This window comes from Antedon mediterranea, chromosome 2 (genome assembly GCF_964355755.1).
Source record: "Antedon mediterranea chromosome 2, ecAntMedi1.1, whole genome shotgun sequence".
NCBI classification, from domain to species: Eukaryota; Metazoa; Echinodermata; class Crinoidea; order Comatulida; family Antedonidae; genus Antedon; species Antedon mediterranea.
This window is the reverse complement of record NC_092671.1, coordinates 16738399-16762195: the sequence shown is the minus strand read 5'-3', so window position 1 is coordinate 16762195 and position 23797 is coordinate 16738399. Positions and strand designations below refer to the sequence as shown.

General features: G+C 32.3%; 1 protein-coding gene across 5 annotated transcripts in view; it reads left to right on the top strand.

Annotated features, from left to right (window-relative positions):
- Nucleotides 1–23797, top strand: part of LOC140040590 (uncharacterized) — a 63872-nt gene that overhangs the window by 27045 nt on the left and 13030 nt on the right. For 3 of the 5 annotated variants that reach the window (XM_072086638.1, XM_072086642.1, XM_072086639.1), the window contains 7 exons: nt 8690–9019; nt 16651–16917; nt 17388–17517; nt 17823–18013; nt 18484–18650; nt 19586–19742; nt 20425–20516. In XM_072086638.1, coding sequence (XP_071942739.1) covers nt 8923–9019; nt 16651–16917; nt 17388–17517; nt 17823–18013; nt 18484–18650; nt 19586–19742; nt 20425–20516 — 1101 coding nt within the window. In that variant the 5' untranslated portion in view covers nt 8690–8922. Of the gene's footprint in view, nt 1–4649; nt 4758–8689; nt 9020–16650; nt 16918–17387; nt 17518–17822; nt 18014–18483; nt 18651–19585; nt 19743–20424; nt 20517–23797 lie in introns of those variants that run through there. The other 2 variants (XM_072086640.1, XM_072086641.1) reach the window with 2 other exon arrangements.

Here is a 23797-nt window from a genome sequence, read left to right as displayed (position 1 = left end):
ACCAAAAACCATTACATTTTGTGGCTAAACTTATTTATTATGTAAAACAAGTTATGCCTACACCTAAACAGGAAACAATAGTTCGGTATTGGAATTCAATTTCCTTTAGAAATTATAAACTTTCACACTATACATTTTATTACAACACCCTGGTAATCTGAGAGTTTGTTGTAAGGGGAACTACCGTACTGTGTATTTAATGTATAAAATTACAACATTTTTACTAGAAATGTACCTACCAGATGAGGATTCCAAAGAAGGTGTAAAATTTAAAAAAAAATAAAATTAAAAAATTCCAAATTTACAGTAAAAATGAAATGTATTTAAACTTGGCACAGAAACTGGAAAACAGGTTATATTCTACACATGTGTAAAACTTTCATGTAAATCCATTTGCGTAGTTTGAAAATCATTAGGGCACAAATCCTTTAAATTGTGCATTAAAGTGTAAAGCTTCACCCAGTAGATAGCGCTACTGTACAACAATTGCATTTCCTACGAGAGTTTCTGTAAAGCTGCTAGTTTTGTTAAAAGCACATTAGCATTAACATGATCCCAAGTGAGTCTATGTTAGCAGTTAGTGAACATGACTTAAAACATTAACTACTGTACATGACTTGTTTCAAGGACTTTGCTAATGACTATTGTATAAATTGAACCAATCACTTACAGATTAAAAGTCTGAATCATTCACTTAAGAGTACTATTACATGTCAATAGTAATTAAAAATAAAATTGATGATAAAAGTTTAATATTTAGTTACCGGTACATAAATCCAATAAAAATCAAATTGAATAATATTAGTGATGACGTCTTCTCATTAATCATCAAATTTAATTGTGAAATAATAGGATTTGGTTTATATTGTTAGTTAAAGTACCTTTTTACTGTACAACCATTATTTTCCATTTTTTTACATTATGACGCTCGCAATTTGGCTAGAGAATATTGCTGTGCAATTGTCACCAACCACACATTGCACCAAATTTTTCACCCAAAGATCTGAATGTGCAATGTGCCACCTATTTGTAATGATGGAACAAAATAAAGCATGTTATGTGATGTAATTAAGCAATCAACTGAAACACATTAAAATATTATATATTTTTCTGTTTCTAGGAGTAAAAGCAAATGTGCAATACAAAATATTTTACTTGATTTAAATGATCAATCCATATCAAAGGAAATGTAATTATGTAATAAAATTCTTATTTTATAGTTACATTTTTGTTGAATGAAAATATGTAAAGGACAAGCAAATGACACTGAAAGGTGTGAAATCATACAGTCATGGTTTAATAAAGGTATTTTAGTGGTCAGGGTTAAGCTCATTACCAATCTTCAAAGTGGTGAGCTCCAAGAAATCACTTAAATGCACTTTATTGATTATTGTATGAATTAAATTTTAAATTGAACTTCTTAGTTTATAACTAAACTTTTAAGATAAAAACAAATTTTCACAGAGCTTTTTTTGTGATATCGGTGCTTTCCTGCTCAATTTTTCTTTTACTTTTTTCCCCCGTTGTTCCATATTGTAGACAAAATTTATTTTATGTGACTATTTATAGCAAGAATATTAAATTTCAGACGGTAATTATAACTGTTTGATTAAATTTGAACTTGTCTTTCACTATAGTCGTGCGTCAAATTTCAATTCCAAAATATGAAATATAATTTGACCGGCCAGAAGTTTTTAATTTTAGTAATATTCCATGAAGAGGACCACATGTTCTTTTCTGCGAATTGTCGATGACAGACTATTAAATAAGTTCGTGGAAGATGGATTTTATATGATATTCCACTAATCACAGCAAGACTTCAGTTCACACAGAGTTATCTCTTGGTCTTCATCAATAGCATGTTCCTGTCTCAGAAACTTGAGTAGTGCTATATTGCACGTCAGTGACATAGTATAGTATGTCATAACAGTTATTGTTTAATTGACTTTAATGTCGCTTAATGTCACAGAAATAGAGTTACATAAAAGTTTAATGATTCTTTTTTATTGCATTCCATTAGTGAGTTAGAATTTGGTTAAAACATTTGTTTGTAAAAATATGCATTTTATTGTCATTAGATTGATTTATTCATGTAAATGTAATATCTGTTAGTATTTTATATATATATATGTAATGTATGTTACCTACAATTCTAAATCAAGTGTGAACATGTCCTAAATTTTAAATTTTATAAAATCTTTATATTATAAATAAAGGCAAAAATAAAATTGAATCAATGAGAATTTATAGAAGTAAATGAACCAAATCTGTAGTGAGGTATGGAATTGATTTAAACCTGGTTGATCATCTGCCGTTAATAAATATACAGGAAAACATTTTGATATGAATATACTGAAATCGGATGTAGCTAAAACCCAAGGCTCTGTGTTATGATTGGTACTCTATTAAATGATGAAAACACAAACATGATTTTGTTATACCAGCCATTCAAACTAATTCAAGCTAATCTCTCCCCAAATGTAGGGGAGGCATGTCCTCTCTCCACCCCACCACCCCCCCCCCCCCCATCCCCAGGATCTGCTCCAAAGTTCTTCCTATTCTCATCTGCTAAAAAGATCTTGCTACCATAAGAGAATACTATCCTAAAATTATATTTTGATACAATGAGAGAATAAAAATAAATTAGTTTTATTGTAACTAAAATATATTACGTTTTTACTATAACCGACATTGATAAAACATATTTTCCTTTCTTATTAATTTTCATACCAATTTCATTGAATTGATTTTATAATAAAACATTGCGGTAAAGAATGCTTGGTGGCAGCAACCTGACAAAAAGACACAATGTCGCAAAAAGTTCTTTTTGAGGTTTGTAATTTGTAGCGAATTTAGCTTGCGTTTGTAGAATGTTGTGTACTTGCTGAGCAACAACTTCAAAAGAATTGTTTTTTCTTGACCTGATGTATGAGCTTGCGGCAATGAGCGGCTGACACATGATCAACTTGGTTCAGATCATCAGCACAAGTCATTGCTTAGCAACCAAGGTTTCATTTTCACCTGTCCAGCTGCTCTGCAAAATGTTTTTCATTTTCGAAATAAGTGATTTTCTTTTTTGAGATTAAATGTCAAAGTATTCAATTTCTGATTTTTATTTCAGTAGGCCCATACAGTAAATTTCAAATAAAAAGCCAATGCTTTTTTGTAATATCTAAATTATGAATTGGAAATATAAACTTATTAAAAAATTCAAAAATTGTCTGTATGAATAATTAATTAAATTAATGATTTTTGTATTGGTATGTAGGATGAAAAAATAAAGAATTCATCAAAAAATAGTTGGATCGCCTTAGATTGTTTTTAAAAAAAACCTGTTTATTTTATGTCTTTCCATCCAGCTCCATTAATAAAATCTTGTGTCATAACTCTCACTTGTGAGAGCAAGGGCTATTTTCAGTTTATCCAGGTAAGTGACACTAATATAGTGCAAACACTACTAGTGATTATGTGTAACATCAAGTATGTTTTAAAGAAATATCTTTTACTTAAATATTAATATTTTATTTTATCATATATTATTACTGATCCTTCATATCTTAATTATACTTACTATTTAAAGGGCCAACTATTAGACAAATTTACTTCTAGGTTGGTGCTCATTTTATGCTGCGTATTATTTGTATGTTATTTGATGAAATAAATGTTTGGGTTCTTTGAGTTTTTGTAACTTTTTTGCAATTATAAAAACTGGGATGAGATAGCGTAACATATAGTAGGCAAACAGTAGTCCTCCTACTGGTTTGCACTTGGGACCTTAGCTAAACTGCATTTTTATATTGTAATATGCAAAGGTGAAAGGGTGATAGCAACGGAATGTTAAAATCACCTACACCTGTGTGTAGCACTGCTGCACACCTTAGGTACCTCGTAAAAATCTAAAAATTGTTTCGGTATCATGCAAATTGACTTCATGGATAATGATACAGAAAACTTAATATTTGTTTGTTAGCTAGCTGTAAAAAAGATGTACATTTCCAATAAAACTTCAACTAAATACACAACACATTGCTACTATCCAACAGTTTCCATTGACACTATTGTTATATCTGCTATTGATTTGAAATAATAAAGTAATGAATTGGAAAGAAATTGACTTGTCGATTTTATGGGTCGTCCTTGCATCCATTCACTTTGGTTTTATTTAATTTTAATATTTTTTTTGTATTTTTTCTTTCTGTATTTTAAATGTATTGTTGAATGGATGCTAAATGAATAAATAAATGAATGAAAAATGAATTGCCATTTTCCATATTTAGCAGTATTTATTTTCACATGATTTTGTATTTTCCATATATAATATACAAAATTAACATAAAATTCACTAAATAGTATAGTTTTATCCAATTTTGAACATTTACAATAATCGTTATTTGCTTTATGGGTCCTAATTATACCTTTATTATAATGTAAACAAAATAAAGGGACATAGGTGTAAATATCCTCCTACAGGCTTCACAAATCTTTAACCTAATTATTCGTTTTCAACCTTCAGTCAATGGTATCTGCCTATAGGCAACAGTCATCAGTATACTTCACCTACTGTTCTGAAAGCTCTTCTCTGATTGGTCAAATCTATTAGTATTTCTTAGAACATTACCACCCACTGATTTGAGAGAGTTGAACAGTTCTGTGTGTATAGTTGTTAGTAGAAGCATTTTACACTAGTGAAAAAATGTATATTGTAGATTGTTATCATGTTTGAAAGAACAATACATATTGGATTTAATACAGGTAAAGTATGTAAAGATTCTTGTTTTCTTTATATGTGTGTTTTAAAAATAGAAATGATGGTTTTAGAGTGGTTATCAGCCATCTTTTGTGAGTGTTCTAGCTATATTAGTCACCACAAGCTGTAAGGTAAGGCCTGCATAGTTTCTTCATGACCTCCTCTTTCAATAGACCGCTTGCTTGTTGAATACAATGATGTGTTGAATAATGAAAAGCAATGCTTCAAATCAATTAAAGACAATTGTGTTCTTTTGTGTGTTTAACCTAAAAGTAGATGACAGTTTGCATTGTGGTTCTTAAAGGATTCCCAAAAATACTGTAGTAAATATGTTTTTGAATCCAAACACAATTTGTTCTATTTGATTTGACTACCGGTACTGTATGTACAATCTTATTTCTCCATGGTATAATTGTAATAGAGAAAAAATTATACTTTAATATATGTTTTAGTAAATACTTTTACTACATAATTTGTTTTATTACAGTGGCATAATCATTTTACTCAGTGATAAGGGTAGAAAATTTAGACATTTTATTCCAGAAATTTGATGGTGTTTTAAAAAAAAAGTTAATTCAGATTATATCTATTGATTAACATATTTGATTTTATATTTGATGTTATAAATTTGCTAATTATGATGAAAAATAATATTGTAATATATAATATATATAATTTTGCCTATACACAAAACTGTTAAATTGAACTTTTAAGATTGTTATGTTATAAATACTAGTATTGTTAATAGATATAGGCCAACCAATGAATATGTAAAATATATAAATTGAATTAAATATCATTTGTGACTACTGCGATATTATAGTGTATGGACAGATTATGCTGATGTTGTATAGAATGATTGATAGTGTGGAATGCTGGTAATGCGTAATTATTAAAGTTCCAGTAGCAAGTCAGTCAAATTAATACATTTTGAACCAGTATTACTGCTATTGTACAGGCAAAGTGTATGTTTGATGAAATATTATTTTCTTTTTGTATTGAAATGATACCGATCTTCCTTATGTATAATCAACACATATTTTTACTTTTAACCACTTGAGACATTAAATCTTTACATATACAGTAATTTTATATTATTAAAATCCAAAAGCAAATTACTGAAAATAATGACAATGTTGTGGGTATCAGTGACTGGATCTTAATGGAGATACAAAATAAAAAAATTAGCACAAAGTTAAATCAAAACAACCAGAAACATTAGCAGAGCTCTCGGACAACACTAGCACTTCATAATTTTAAATTACAAGCCCTAACTAAATAGTGTTTTCAGAAAGTCTGTCACTTCTTTCTAGTAATTTTTAGTCGCGTGGAAGCGACTCTATAGTTCACTATGTCGGTCGGTCGGTCTGTCTGTCTGTCGGTCTGTCTGTCGGTCTGTCTGACGGTCTGTCTGTCTGTCTGTCTGTCTGTCGGTCCGGTATCACTATGCGTTTTATCGCTTTCTGACCTTATCTTGATATCAGTTTAATCTAGTTAGGTCAATTTTTCACAGTATATTCCTTATGGCCAGGAATCAATGTGGTTATGTTTTCACGGTGCGCAATAAAAAATTACGCGGTCTACGCACGATTTAACGAAATCACGTTTGTAATCATATCTTCACAACCATGAATCACAATTAAATAAAATTTGGTACTCATAAATTTCAGGGCATAAATCATCATATGGCAATACAATTACGTGCGTAGCGCATGTAACGCATGCGTACGCGCGCTTAACATTTTCAAAATTTATTTTCGATGAAATAAGAGTACATTTCAGGCAATTTTAAGCGTTTACAAAATTGCCATGAGTGGGCATATTTTTGCGCGCGCACTGCACGTTAAATGTTATTGCGCACTCTTTTTGCCCGATTTCTGTTTTCTTGACTTACTTTTAAACTCGAAATTACGTTATACGAGCACGTCGAAAGTGACAGGCTACGCACGTGTAAATAAAAAAAAAAAAAATGTTTTTAAACATTTCAACATTTTTAAACATGTTCAGTAATTTCGGTCAGTATAGTTCACTATGTCGGTCGGTCGGTCTCTCTGTCTGTCTGTCTGTCTGTCGGTCTGTCTGTCGGTCCTGTATCACTATGCATTGTAGCACGCGACTTAATGGCTGTTGGCCTTGTTTTGTATGGATTCGATTTGATTTAGCGTTTTGCTGATTGCTACAGTAATAATAACTATATATTTGTATTTCTATAATAAACTAGCATATCTTAAATGTGCATGTTTACACTGTACTCTCTTCTGTTGTTATAGTATTTTATATATTTTTTTTCACATCAATTATTGGAACGTTAGTGACAGATTTATTAGCAAAGTAGTTTGGTAGGTTAGGGTTTACATGACGCCGTCAACGAACTAGGTCTTGACATACGAACTAGGTCTTGACATATAGCGTTTATTACACGTATGCATATTTATTTATAGTAAGGGGTTCAAACATGTCTACTTACATCAGGAAATAAGAAATTAAGAAAAATACCCACATTGAATAGGAAAACTACTGGAATACAAGTGATTCAACCAAATTAAGATACCTGAATTACAAGCTTTTTACAATATCATTAGATTTTATCAATAGCAGGTGTTTGAATGTAAGTTATAGTATATTCAACTGTATTTTGGGAATTTCACAATTCATTCAATATTCATATACAATGCGATCATAATGAATCGGATTCATTTCATGATTTCATTAATGAAATTTACAAATCAATACGACTCTTTTCAATAATCTGCCCATAGTTCAAAAGTGTGACAGCTTTTCTGCTTTTCCGCACTAATTTGGATTTTTTTTACTTAAGATTAATTACTAATGTTAATTAACAAATTGAGTTCCATCTAGAGTAGTTGCTTGCCAAGGTCAATTGTATCATTTCAATTTTACATTTAAATTGAAGAACACAATTACAGTGTACACGTATGTAGCTGTATTGCTCGTATACTCTTGCATTTCTAACACTTTCTCTTCTACAGTAATGCATACATTAAATGCACTAAAGAAGTGTTGTTGTCAATATTTAACTACTGTAGAATGTAAGCGCAACAATGAAACAGTATTGGAAAGCAATAAATATTACTTACTTACAAGTACAGTGACAAATGTTATCACTTATTTAATAATGATATACTATAATTAATATACTGTACAATTTTTTTGCATAATAAAACATTACATTTTCTTAAATAAATTATCGATGATTGTGATTTTGTCATACTGTAATACAGCAGTAGTTATTTAACAATCATGAATTGGAAATTTCCCTGACAGGTGACAAGACTACAATGTACGATACTGTACATTACATACATATAATATATATACTACTCGTTGTTAATACAACTTTTTAAATTAATGGTTAAAAAAATGAATAATTTTAAAAATGTATTTATTATGATTTTAAAAGATCCTTTATTAATGCTGTAAGAGAGGATGTCTCACCCACTGAATTTTGATACTTACAGTACTGTATGTGTACTCCCCCTCACTTTATACAGTACATCATCAAGGGGGCGGGATGGGCTTACAATAGAGTATACCCAGTCATTCTAATTCTAATTTATCAAAAATGACAGCAGGTCTTGCTAAGTAATCCTACCTTTTCTTGCTCAACTTGTCTGTCAAAGTTTTCTTTAAATGTCTCAATTTGACCAATCCCGTATGGTATAATAGAATGCTAATTTAAAGAGAAACATACCTTGTTACTGTTACCGCCCCCTTTTGACCTGTGGTATTACCACTTGCTCTTAGGTCACCGCTACTTCCCATCTTACTTAGAATTTTGTGACCCTAGGGGCAAGATATGTAGCAGCCAGGCCGAACTTAATCCAAGATTAACTTTATTTTCATTAAATATCAGACAGAATTGATTGACTTTTCTTCAACATCAGATGTTTGACTGACTTGTTTATTTCCATTTTATTTCAGATCACGGTAGCTTTTTAATTATTCATTGAAGCGGTGAAAGTCTGGCCGTATATAGGAGGGTTTATAAAAGGTACAGATGCTGTAGAAGTAGAGTCAGTTTAAAGTAGAGTCTTAAGTCGAAGCAGTGGATGTCTTTACAAGTGACTTTAGGCTAGAAGATTACAAGCTGGAGCTTAACACTGTAATAGAGGGAACCAAGGGACATCAACTTGTGACATTTATCAGAGCAAATCATGGGTAGCCTAATGAAAATAGTGTCATGTATTTTATTTACTTCGATAATTTCTATGAAGTCTTCAATTGTAGATGCCAGCAGTTTGGACAATTTCAGTAAGTTTTTTTTACTTGTGTCTAATATACAGTAATTTACTCACATGTTTCACTTTGTATAAGATGTCGGAATATATATAAATTGTTCCCGGCATTTGTCATCTTCATTGGGTACATTTGGCTCAAATTCATTATTTTTAGAATAGTAGAAGTTTTATAAAAATGGAATTCACAGTACCGTACTGTAGTTTATTTTAGACTCCATGCCCATCCATTTTCTTGTAGAATATATATATATATATAGCTAATCATTAAAAAAAACACTGTATATGTTAAAAGTGTTTTAAGAACATTAGGGTTGTTTTATGCTGTTGGGCTTGGCTTTAAATGTCATGTCAAACGTAGTTATTAGCTTGTTAAAAGGCTTGTAAGTATCGTTTCAATTGCGTCAAACAAGACAGCAAATATTGGTTAGACAATGATGTATATACTAGTTTTGGTATTCTAATACTAATAGTACTTAGAGATTGATGAGTGGGTGCAGAGTTTACATTAACCTGAATGAAAAGCATTTTAAAGTAAATGTTAAATTGTAGAAGAACAATTAGGAAAACAAAGTTTTCTTTTTGTTATCAGAACCTTAATAATAATTGTATAATACAGACTACATATTATACAGGCTGAGAAAAGGTTCCTTTATATCTTATATTCTCGGAAGCTCTTTAAATTTCTTTCTTGTTTTTTGGGAAAAGTGAGTCCTCTACAATTGCCAAGTTAAAGCTACTAGGTTTTTAGACTTGCAAATGCTAGCAGGTATTGTACAAGCCAAAGGAATTTTTAACCAGTACTTTATACCTTTATTAGCATCTCAAATCTTTATTTTACTAATTTGTACCAACAAAGAGTACAGGACATGCATTACTGTAGTAAAGCTTTAAAAAAAACCCGTGTCTACAGTACTGTAAAATATACAATCAAATCACAACTCATAATAATGTCAACATTGCTATAAGTATAAATTGTAAATAATAATTGGTTTCATTTTTGTAATATTTATTGGAATGTGAGGCATTAGAGACGTTATTAGGTTGTTGTTGATTAAAAAAAAAATATGACATTTCGCAAAATATTCTCTAGAGTTTTTTTGTTATCATACGGGTTTAAAGAAGTATCAGTAGTATTGTACTGTAGGTATAAACAATTAAACAAAAAATGATTTATTAATATCTATCTCAAAGATTTCAGATAATCATTGTCAATATAAAAATCTTGCCATTAAATAACAAAATGCACTTTCATATCAAGATATGCTATAATTGGTTATACTGTATACAGTACTGTACTTGAGTTAACCTGCTTTACCATTATTTCTACCTTCTACATGTAGTATCATTTAAATTTGAAAAACCCTGTAGTTTTTTAGTATTCACCATTAAAATATAGTGCACTATGTTAAACACCTTTGGGTGTAATGAAAATTTATAAAACACGATTTGATAATGAATTGCAGAGCAGCATTTATGATGGTTTCTTGGAAATTGGAGTTTAACACCAGTTCAATCGTTTTACTGTAATTCCTTTTATTACCTTAAAAAATTCCTTTATAGTTTCAGTAGAAGCTTCAACATTGTTTAAATCTTGTTGTTGTGGCAGCAAATGTGTTTGATTACAACATCGCTTTTCTGCAATTTAAGCATCCAGTAGAATCCCCAAAGGACACCTTTAGGGACCCATGAATAGGAGTTGGCCGGTAGTGTGTTTCTCTTGTTTGTTTCACAGAAAAGTGTCCCGTAGGGATGTTTGTTCCCTGAATAGGAATACCCCAAAGGGTATAATATTGTTTATAAATGTGTACCAAGCTATGTATCGTTGCTACTCCTACTCTCTCCACCCTCTATTCATCAGCATGTTATCGCCTTTGTTTTATTCCAATCCACTCACAAGTTCTTACAATATCTCCAAGTACTCTGTTTGTTCCCTGAATAGGAATACCCCAAAGGGTATACAGTAATATCTTTGTCTTAAATTAAATTAGTATGATAAATAACATAATTGTTTATAAATGTGTACCAAGCTATGTACCGTTGCTACTCCTACTCTCTCCACCCTCTATTCATCAGCATGTTATCGCCTTTAGCTTTGTTATACTTTCTTTTATTCCAATCCACTCACAAGTTCTTACAATATCTCCAAGTACTCTCACTTGCACTGAGGAGGAATTTTACCGAGGAAGGGGTTAGTGCTATGCTACCTGAAAGCTCTGCAAATCCTTTCTGGCTGTTTTGATTTAGCTTAAATTGATTATTAGATAAATTGTATCTTCATACGATTTCCAGCCACTGATACTGTAGCCACAGCATTGTCATTTTTTTCAGAAATCTGCAGTTTGAAATTTATATCTTACTTTTAACATGACATCAGTGACAACTGAAGGGACAAGACTGGAGGGAAAGTTCGATCATCATCATTTATTGCAAAATAATGATAAGATTGAGTGGGAGGCATTGCAAATGTTAATTGTTACCAGCGGAAAAATGCTGTGCTTACTGTACATATTTAAATTTTACTTAATTTTTAAAATCCTCCTTTATCCTTTTTTTTTCACAGTACCATGAGCGCTTTTGCGGAAATTGCGCTATAAAAATCATTTTTATCTTTTACACAAAATACATTTAAGTTAGTGCTATATATGTAGTAGTAACTAGTAGTAACAGAATAAATGTTGTATTCTTGAAAGGATATGGTGGGTTAATACTGTAGGTGGGTGAATTCAAAATGAGTTGCCTAAAGGGAGAACAGATCCTTCAAACTTGTCATCAATATCCTGTTTATTCTTACAATTTAAAAAAAAACCATTCATAATTTTCTTTTATTTCCACTTTGGTTAAATTTAGTTTAATATAATGTACTGTACAATAATGTCACACTTGCATATTTTGCGTTATAATGACCAGGTCATACCAGGTCGATGTGCAGATGTTTTTGCAGAGTTTCTTCATCAATATGTTCTTATATCTTCATTATAGGGTCTGTTTCTGCTGAAAAAATCAAAATAATCGATTTTTTCCAGTCACCGCAAACCACAAAAATAATCGCGTTGCAATTGAAAATTGCTACAACTTTAATCGGTTATTCAGGTAATCGGTTTTTAAAATCACGTCATCATTCCCCCCACAGCGGAGTTCAAGTTATGAAAGGCCGATGAGAGTTGGTTTGTTTTAACATCCTATCGCTGCCTAAAACTCTCACATGTAGGATTAAAAATTACTCTTACGTAAAGCTATTATTTGTAAAATAAACATCTAGGCCTACTACCGTACCACATACAACAAAATAATGATGTTATATTAATAAGGACACGTCGGCGAAAAAAGTTTGTTTCGCCGTTCGTTGGTTCTACCTTCGGCCTGCTAGGCCTATATAGGCTATATATTTCTACCGAAACAAGTCAACAGACAACAGGCCTAAAAAATGACATGTAAAACATCGTTAGCCTGGACTGGTGGTATGTAACGGGTGTACTTGTAACACAGAATCCTGGAGTCTCTCGGTATAATTCTCCCCCACAAAATAATACAAATCAAATGTTTAACATTTGATTGTTATTCGGTATACATCGCGATCGTGATTTTGCTGATCGTCGTCGATATCGTGCAAAACAGCATGCTTTGTTACGTGAATAAGTTTGTCATACTCTAGAGGTCAAAGTGAGGTCAATAATCGCTATTTGTGTTGCAGCTCAAAACTGCTCCGCAATAATCGGTTAATAATCGATTAAAACACGCAATGGATTGAGTGTTTTTAATCGGTTATTTTATTTTGCGCCGTTTCTGCTGCCCAAAAATAATCGATTAAAAAAATAAACGGTTAATAATCGATTATTTCTGCTCAGCAGAAACAGGCCCATAGTGTTATTATATACGAATCTTTGTTTTAAAATTGATTGCATGCTTTTGGTTATTTAATGCAGCTACTGAATATAATATGCAGTATCAAATTATAAACACTATTTTTAATTATTTTTTTAAAATTTCATATACATTCAACAGTGTGTAACTTGCCAATTACAAGATGGATAAACTATTTTATAATTTTATCGTGCTTATAAACTCATTTGAGACTTAGGGAGTGGATTTGAAACAGTTGCGAGTTGAAACCCTGGTGGCACTACCTGTACGTCAGGATTGAACCCCGGACCTTGGAATTGGAAGGCAGCTACAGCTTTACTACAGTAGTCATGATTAATCTTATTTCTCTCTAACAGTAACACTTACTGTATTATTTTTCCTTACTAATCATATTGTCATAATTGAGAATTATTATTAACTACAGTTTTTTCTCCTAACATTATATGAATTTTAAGATGTTGTTTGTTTCCACTCTAGTAATATCATTCCATAGAGACTATACAGCTTTTATTTTCATCGTGGATATTGATTTCAAAATGAATGGCATGTGAAGCATATCCGCACTGCTTTAATCAACCCTTTCTAATAGCGGACTGTGAATTGAGTGCAGGCTAACCTACACAAAATATTGATTTGGATAAAGTGTAATTATGGACTTGAATTAGAACAGATAAAATTCACATTAAAAGTAAATAAATTACAGGTGGTAGTGTGAGTAAATGAATAATTAAATAAAATTAAGGAATACCTCTAATTAGAGACCACTCATTTTATGTGGTCCTTCCTGATGAATACAAAACGAGGTTAGTAGTTGTAACTACAGTATTCCATTGATCAATTGTCTAAAAATTTGTATACGATTGGAGGAACAACGTCTTTCCTATTTCGTGGCAGCTTACCTGGTTAAAAGGATATTAGCCCTTTATCCACCAAATGGAGGACTAAAAGAGAAATTTTTAGTGTAACACCCCTAACTACCAATTTATATACAATCAAATAGATTATTGTATAAGTCCATTTTTAATAAAATGTTAATATATCTCCTTCCAGCACTGCAGGCTGCCATGGGTCTGTGAATGGCCTAATCCAAATTTCCTCAGTTTCCAGTTAAGCTTGAGGACTAGAATAATTAACATGAATATACTGTACTGTTTAGTAGAAAATTATCATAAAAGTGTATACAATTTATATATCATTGTTTGACCTTTTCGAAATACTGACATGAATTATGAGTACAGTATGAAACACAAGTTGTATCCATGGATCACTGACTTTTCAATATCATGGCTTTCTCAAATTGAATTTTAAAATTTTCATTTTTTTCCCGACACCCATAAACTACAGTACCAACCAGTGTTGTTGCTGTGTACAGTACAGTGAATTTGATGGTACTTTAAAATAAATAAAACGAAAAGTTATTATTATTATTATATAATTAATATTCAGAAGTTTTGTTGTCCTCAATAGTCTAGGATTATACAGTAAAAACGTACTGTACGTTAGATACTAAAACATTTGGTTAAGATGAACAGTTTAGAGATAAAATATTCGATAAAAATGGATCCTTGATGGACTAACTTTTACTTCAGATATATTAGTTTTAACATTAAGTTTAAAGTATCCAACAAACTTAGACGAACCAAATATTAATGGCATAGATAATATACTGTACACAGTTAATTTGTTTTTGTTGTAGCATTCCATAGTTTACTAATCCTTTTTATTTTTTATTGACTGTATAATCAGTTTTTGCAAAATATTCCTGACATTGTAAATGACTGTAATATTGCAACTCTTGCAATTCAACGGAAATTATTATTCAAAACTGATTTTGTATTATAGGAAGTTATTGAAATAAATGGTAGTTAGAAACCAGAAGTTATAGAAACCTAATACTCTATCTATTAATAATGCACAGTTACTGTATACTAATATGGAATAGAAAACAGTAGCTTATGATTATAAGTTTTTATGAATAACGTTATACTTGATTTTTTGGATAACATTCTGATATATGTAATTTAGGTTGTAGAAGTGAACCCTGGAAAGAACCAGTACACAGGAACTGGAAAACAAAACCTTTAAATATTTAAACTGTTATTTTTATCATCGCACAAATCTTTAGGGCACAAATTCTTTTTTTAACAGTGAATTATAGTAGGCCTACAATATATACATGCAGATGTTTATAATAAGCTACTACTATGTTAACAACTGCAGTATAAACTCAATAAGACATGGGTTCCAAAGTGTAAACATTAAAATTATTATTACTTGCTAATTCTAATTCTCATATGAAATAATTTGAGTTGAAAGGGACACAGATTTGTGGGTCACTTGTTTTTGCAATAGGTTAAAAGTTTAAACGAAACATCTTGGGGATTTTCACACTCAATAAACACCTATTTGATGTGTCAGGGTAAAGGTGAAGATAAATGATGTAGAAGTAACGTAGTATTTTTATTGCCATTCACACCAGATGTTAAAAACAAAGAATTAATTTGGAAAATATGATTGAATGTATTAACATTTTGAACTTGAATAATTGTTCGGCAGTCATATGATATGATGATGGACAGATATCACTAATTTTCTACTAAATAAAAAGGGTTGTTTATTTATGGGGTTGAACAGTAAGTTAATGAAAGATGCGGTTTATGACTTAGGATATGTTCAGATCTATTTATGCTATGCTTTCGTATCGCAAGCAATGTCATATTAACATTGTAACAGCAAAGTGTTGAGACTTGCGTTAGAAACTGAAATGTGATTGATTTGGGCGAACATCTTGTATGAAATTTGATAATTCCATAAGAAAGAAACTGTTGCTTGGGCGCATTCCCACTTATTCCCAATATCTAACAATTCACTTTTCCCTTCTTGAGGTGGTTAATTGTAAAGGGAATGATGGTGATTGGTTAAAATCTATTTTAGAAAAAAAGGACACTAGCTGGGTCTTTTTTTACTGTACCTTGTATAGAGACCCTTGTATACAGTACAGTAAAATTCCTCAAGATACTGTAAAACTTTATTCAATGAATAACATATTTTGATCTTTTTATTTTTGTTTTATTTCAAATTTATTTATAGAGGGTAACCCTTTCAACTAGACAAATTAATGCCAGATATTCATGGGCCCTCTTAAAATTCAATAAGTACATAGAACAGATAAATTACGTTGTGATAAAATACATATCTTTTTATGTAATATTTGTAATGCATATTCACAATGAAAACGTTTATGCACTATAAATAAAAGCTTAGAACCAAAATCTTTTGCGTAAATTGTTAATACTGTTGTACATTCTAATATCTTATGGTGAGCTATTCTATTAATATATCTGCAATTTAGTAGCCAGTGACTGATTCCCATTGTTAGTGTCACGGATTAATTATACTACTGGATTGGTTTGTGGTCTTTAATACAATTGATAGTCTTGCTTGTTCCATTTAGAGTGGTTGTTTATTAAATTGTAAAAACAACACACTGTAAAGTAGGTTTTATTCATAGAATTTCTAAATCTGAATGTTGTTACTTTAAATAGTATTATTTTGTTATTAATAAATAGAAAAACTAATTTATCTGTAAATTTATAATGATATTAATAATGGTATTATTTTTAATCAGTAAGTACTGTATTCCTATTACAAGCAGTCGATCAATAAATGGTGTTTTTTTAATAAAAGCAGAGTAGTAGGAGCTAAAGTATAAATAAAGCATATTTAAAATTCAATCTGTTTATACCCACTTGTTTACTAATTTGTCATATTATTTTATTCCAGCTATTATACCAAAAGATCCATATTATGAGAACGGTACAAATGTGACCTTGCGCTGTCACTTGGAATCGAACATGTGGACAGCGAGAGATTTGGTGTGGTACGCGTTTGTCGGTCAGTCCAGGGAATTTATGCCAGATAGTTCAATTAGAATAGTAAACGACAGTGTCTCTGAGCTTCATTTAATACCATATCTAGGGGACACCACTTACTGTTGTGCATTGCCCGATGATTTGAGTAATTATGACGCGTCAGTAGTACATATTGGATGTAAGTATGCTATCTGCATTTCTTAATTTTTACAAAGCATGGTTATTTATCAAGTAAAATTAATTTATACTATACTTCATTGAATCAAGATTTTGTTCGTACTTTTTTAAATCGGCCTGAAATTTATTATGCACAGGAAAGACTGCTAATACCTACAGTGTAATGTATGTTTTTTGATGTTTATATACAATTAAGGACGGCTTTTTTTTGTTTACCTCAATTGTTTATTAAGGCTAAAGAGTTTTTCACACCTCCTCCGGTCTGGCTAGACCAGGTTTGCACATACGGCTTTTCTTTTTCATGAAAAAGAGTTGTGCATAGGCACATGGAAAACAAACAGAAAACATTGATGTGTGATTTTATTTGATGGATTGGATCCGAACAGGAACTGATTTTAAGAAACACGTCGCTTTGCTCATACTTTTCTGGCATTTTGTTTCTACTGATATCAAATGTTTTTGTTTTTCCAGATAAACCTGATAAAGTGAAAAACTTTGTGTGCTATTGCAGAACTATCAGGTCTTTCTGGTGTCAATGGGAGGTTGTTCAGGGTTCTCATCGATTTTTTACAGACACATATTTCCGTTACAAGCCTTCACAGTAAGTTATTAATTTGCTTAAGTAATATGACATAAACCAGGTATTATGTGAATACTAATGTAGGAGCATACATTGATAATGATGAAATAGAATAAAATGAATAAAATAAAAATATATATAACTGTATGTACAGTAGTACTCTAGATTAGAGAGCTAAAAGGAATTGCAATTGTGCTTGCGTCTTCCCATACTTATACTATATATTATTTTAATTTATTCAACGGTCCAGTGCCAATTGCACAGTGGCTGTATGTGATAGCGGCTGTGTTTGTGTGGACTAGTATATGTTTGATTTGTTTTTATAGCGGATCATCATCAAATAATTGGAAAAACTGTCCGGAGCTACGACGTGTTGAAGATGAAAATTTGCTATCATGTACAGTATCTGCAGACAATGATGTGGATTATAACTTATATCAATACATTGTGGAAGTTATAGCATCAAATGAACTGGGAAATGTAACATCAAGTTCATATATTCATCCATCATTTGAAGGTTCGTTTGAAGGGCAACAAATTCCGAACGTTATCCCATTGATTAAGCACTTGCACTATTTTGTTGGAATTTCTCCTGATTTCTCTGGGAGCCTCTTTGAATTTTCATCCAATCTCCCGAATATTACTAAAGTTTTTCAAACCCATTTTTACTGTTTGAATTCTGTTTTTTTAGAATGTTATTTTTGTATTTAATATGTAATTACATCTGATGAGTTGCTAGAATGTGCGATGCAACTCTGGTAGACATTAAAGTGCTGTTTGTGCAGTGTATTTTTTAGTGATCAAATCTGTTAAATTGCGTCAAATCTGTTAAAACGCGTAAAATTCATCAACGCATGTAAGCCTCCCGAAAATTGTTAAATTGTGGTTGGAACATTTGAAAAAGGTGTGTATGTATGCAAATTGATTCTAGCAAGCACTGAATATTATTTTAGAGAATAAATGTATTTTTATTTTGTTTCTTTTTAGCTATACCTTACCCACCACAACATTTAGACGGAGAAGCTTTGGATGGATATAGGTTGAACATGACATGGGGTTTACCATATCAATGGCCACCACATTACGAACTTGAATGTGAATTGGGTTATAGAAAGAAAGTCAGTCCAGTGGAACCTGAATTGGATAAATCGACGGTAAGGTGACCTCATTCATACTGCATTTATCGTCTGCAGCAGACATGTTCTGGCAGTATGCCATTGGAGTGTTTGTGGCAGCACCAATGATTTATAGTTTTTGATTTTTATAAATTTCAAATGAACTTAAGTTCATTATAAGAACTTGTAAAGAGTATAACCAAAAAAAAAGCCCTGTAACTTTAAATAGATTGGATAAACATACAGGTATGATAAGGAAAAACGGTGTCACAAATATCATGCAGATATGTAACAATTGAAGCCATGGATCTGGGTAAACCTACTGCTTGTTTTTTAAATAGGCCTAGAGTCTGCTTTTACAGTATGTGAACTTCACTACAGTTTGTCCCTTTTATTAAAATATTAGAACTAAACATATGTTTTCTTTTTAATATATGAATAACCCATCTGAATTAAAATTTATATTTATGTAATTAATAAACATTTCTTGGTAGTTTAAGGAAGAAGAACTATTATGGACTTGAAATGAAAGAGGATGAAAAGTGTATAAAAAAATGAAATACTATATTGTTATTTCATCTATTAATTAAAGTAATTTAAATTGTATAAAACTAAATAATATCTTTTCTATGTTTTTTTTTATGTTAATCAAATGTTTAGATGTTCATTTAATAATTGTCGAGGACCTCTTCTGAAACAAGCTTCCTAGGTTAAAGGGTTATCCTCTGTTATACCATAACATAATACTTATTTAGTTTCTGTATGACTTTGTTTAATTTCAAATTATAATGAATTGTATTGTGTATATTATGAATAGCAATAAATATTACAAACAAACAAAAAGTTATAGAGGGCAGTAGACTGGTTTGAAGCAATGAAAATAGGTTTACTTGTATAAGAACTCACAATTCACACACAAGGTTGCACTATTTCTCCTAACTTGCTATACTTACAGATATTTTATTGTATTGTAGAAAAGTATTGATGACTGTACATCGGTTATGGAGAAAATAATTGATGATCTTCATCCCTTTACCACCTATGAGATCAGCATCCGAGCACGACATATATTCAATTTTCAAGAGTGGAGTGAATGGTCTGACGAGTTTGAGATAGTAACTCTTAACGAAGGTATGTTTGTTTTCGTCAGCCGATTCTTGGTACTGTAGCTATTTCCAAAGTATCATAGAAATATTTGGTAATACAACATCACATGTGTTTCACATGTATCTAATAGCAACCAAATTCTTAACCTAACCTTACATGACTGGCACCCATGTGATGCTGTATTGCCAAATATTCCTCAGAAATAGGTTGTATGTGGAGATACAGTACTGGGAATCGGGTGGTTTTCATTACCAACTTTAAAGGCCAATTTGCAGAAAACCGTTAATTGGCCAGAATCCAAATTTACCATGTTGTATTTTGACAAAATAAAATCTGTTTCTATCCTCTTTATAAAATCTGTTTCTATTCTCTTTATAAAATCTGTTTCTATCCTCTTTAAAAAATCTGTTTCTATCCTCTTTCCGTTCAAACACCCGTCCACACTCGGCGTTCTGTGTATATGGTCATAAGAAATAACACAGATTCTATATTTTTGTTTCCAACTTACCATTACCGCTCGTCTGTGTAAATGGGTCTTTAATTTGTTCATTTTCATTGTCCACATAGTATTTTAACTATCATACATACCCATGCCCTACGGTAAGCCCTCAAAACTGAATCGTTATTTTTTTTTTCATGATGCTACTTGTTTTTATTTAAGATTAATACATGTTTGATTGATGTGTTTTATATGTCTTATTTTCAGCTCCAAGTGGGAAGGTTTCTAATCTAAGAAAACTATCGGAAGATGTATTGCCTGATGACCCGTCTCTTCGGAAGGTTGTGTTTGTTTGGGATGTAAGTTATTTTTATTACAAAGAATCTGGCTTTAATAATCTTGTCCTATTTATAGGGGCCTCATTGCACGTTCATAATAGCCTGGCAATTTGTAATTTTCTAGCAGATTTAAAATAACCGATTTTAAATATATTTTTTTCAAATAAGTGCATGTGGCAACAAGAAGGACTGATTCATACAAGAGAAATGAATTAATGTATTTTGAACCATGACATTTAAAAAAAAATTAATCAAATTACTTTCATATATATATATATATATTATTCCATTATATTGCCGTATTTATTTGAATAAATTCTCCATCGAATAAACGCCCTCCCATAGAACATTGTTTGGACTAAACTCCCCCCATAGAACATTGTTTGGATTAAACTCACCCCATAGAACATTGTTTGGACTAAACTCCCCCCATAGAACATTGTTTGGATTAAACTCACCCCATAGAACATTGTTTTGACGAAACTCATCCATAGAACATTGTTTAGTCTAAACTCCCCCCATAGAACATTGATTTGACTAAACTCCCCCCATAGAACATTGTTTGGATTAAACTCCCCCCATAGAACATTGTTTGGATTAAACTCACCCCATAGAACATTGTTTGGACTAAACTCCCCCCCCATAGAACATAGTTTGGACTAAACACCCCCCATAGAACATTGTTTGGACTAAACTCCCTCCATAGAACATTGTTTGGATTAAACTTCCCCATAGAACATTGTTTGGACTAAACACCCCCCATAGAACATTGTTTGGACTAAACTCCCCCCATAGAACATTGTTTGGATTAAACTCACCCCATAGAACATTGTTTGGACTAAACTCCCCCCATAGAACATTGTTTGGACTAAACTCCCCCCATAGAACATTGTTTGGATTAAACTCACCCCATAGAACATTGTTTGGACTAAACTCCCCCCATAGAACATTGTTTGGACTAAACTCCCCCCATAGAACATTGTTTGGATTAAACTCACCCCATAGAACATTGTTTGGACTAAACTCCCCCCATAGAACATTGTTTGGATTAAACTCATCCCATAGAACATTGTTTGGACTAAACTCCCCTCATAGAACATTGTTTGGACTAAACTCCCCCCATAGAACATTGTTTGGATTAAACACCCCCCATAGAACATTGTTTGGACTAAACTCCCCCCATAGAATATTGTTTGGATTAAACTCACCCATAGAACATTGTTTAGTCTAAACTCCCCCCATAGAACATTGATTGGACTAAACTCCCCCCATAGAACATTGTTTGGACTAAACACCCCACATAGAACATTGTTTGGACTAAACACCCCACATAGAACATTGTTTGGACTAAACTCCCCCCATAGAACATTGTTTAGTCTAAACTCCCCCCATAGAACATTGATTGGACTAAACTCCCCCCATAGAACATTGTTTGGATTAAACTCACCCATAGAACATTGTTTGGACTAAACACCCCACATAGAACATTGTTTGGACTAAACTCCCCCCATAGAACATTGTTTGGATTAAACTCACCCATAGAACATTGTTTGGATTAAACTCACCCATAGAACATTGTTTGGATTAAACTCACCCCATAGAACATTGTTTGGACTAAACTCCCCCCATAGAACATTGTTTGGATTAAACTCACCCCATAGAACATTGTTTGGACTAAACTCCCCCCATAGAACATTGTTTGGACTAAACTCCCCCATAGGACATTGTTTGGACTAAACACCCCCCATAGAACATTGTTTGGACTAAACTCCCCCCATAGAACATTGTTTGGATTAAACTCCCCCTATAGAACATTGTTTGGACTAAACTCATCCATAGAACATTGTTTAGACTAAACACCCCCATAGAACATTGTTTGGATTAAACTCCCCCCATAGAACATTGTTTAGACTAAACACCCCCATAGAACATTGTTTGGATTAAACTCCCCCCATAGAACATTGTTTAGACTAAACACCCCCATAGAACATTGTTTGGACTAAACTCCCCCCATAGAACATTGTTTGGACTAAACACCCCACATAGAACATTGTTTGGACTAAACTCCCCCCATAGAACATTGTTTGGACTAAACTCCCCCATAGAACATTGTTTGGACTAAACTCCCCCCATAGAACATTGTTTGGACTAAACTCCCCCATAGAACATTGTTTGGACTAAACTCCCCCCATAGAACATTGTTTGGACTAAACTCCCCCATAGAACATTGTTTGGACTAAACTCCCCCATAGAACATTGTTTGGACTAAACACCCCACATAGAACATTGTTTGGACTAAACTCCCCCCATAGAACATTGTTTGGACTAAACTCCCCCATAGAACATTGATTGGACTAAACTCCCCCCATAGAACATTGTTTGGACTAAACACCCCACATAGAACATTGTTTGGACTAAACTCCCCCATAGAACATTGTTTGGACTAAACTCCCCCCATAGAACATTGTTTGGACTAAACACCCCACATAGAACATTGTTTGGACTAAACTCCCCCCATAGAACATTGTTTGGACTAAACTCCCCCATAGAACATTGATTGGACTAAACTCCCCCCATAGAACATTGTTTGGACTAAACACCCCACATAGAACATTGTTTGGACTAAACTCCCCCCATAGAACATTGTTTTGACTCGACTCCCCCCATAGAACATTGTTTGGACTAAACTCACCCCATAGAACATTGTTTGGACTAAACACCCCACATAGAACATTGTTTGGACTAAACTCCCCCCATAGAATATTGTTTTGACTAAACTCCCCCCATAGAACATTGTTTTGACTAAACTCACCCCATAGAACATTGTTTGGACTAAACTCCCCACATAGAACATTGTTTGGACTAAACCCCCACATAGAACATTGTTTGGACTAAACTCCCCCCATAGAACATTGTTTGGACTAAACTCCCCCCATAGAACATTGTTTGGACTAAACTCCCCACATAGAACATTGTTTGGACTAAACTCCTGCCATAGAACATTGTTTAGACTAAGCGAAACCCCCCACCCCATAGAACATTGTTTCTACTAAACGCCCCTCATAGAACATTATTTAGACTAAACGCCCTCCCCCCCCCCAGAACATTGTTTAGAATAAACTTCTCCATAGAACATTGTTTAGACTAAACGCCCCCACCATAGAACATTATTTAGACTAAACACCCCCCACCATAGAACATTATTTAGACTAAACGCCCCCCCCCCCATAGAACATTGTTTAGACTAAACTCCCCTCCCCCCTATAGAACATTATTGAGACAAAATTCCCCCATAGAACATT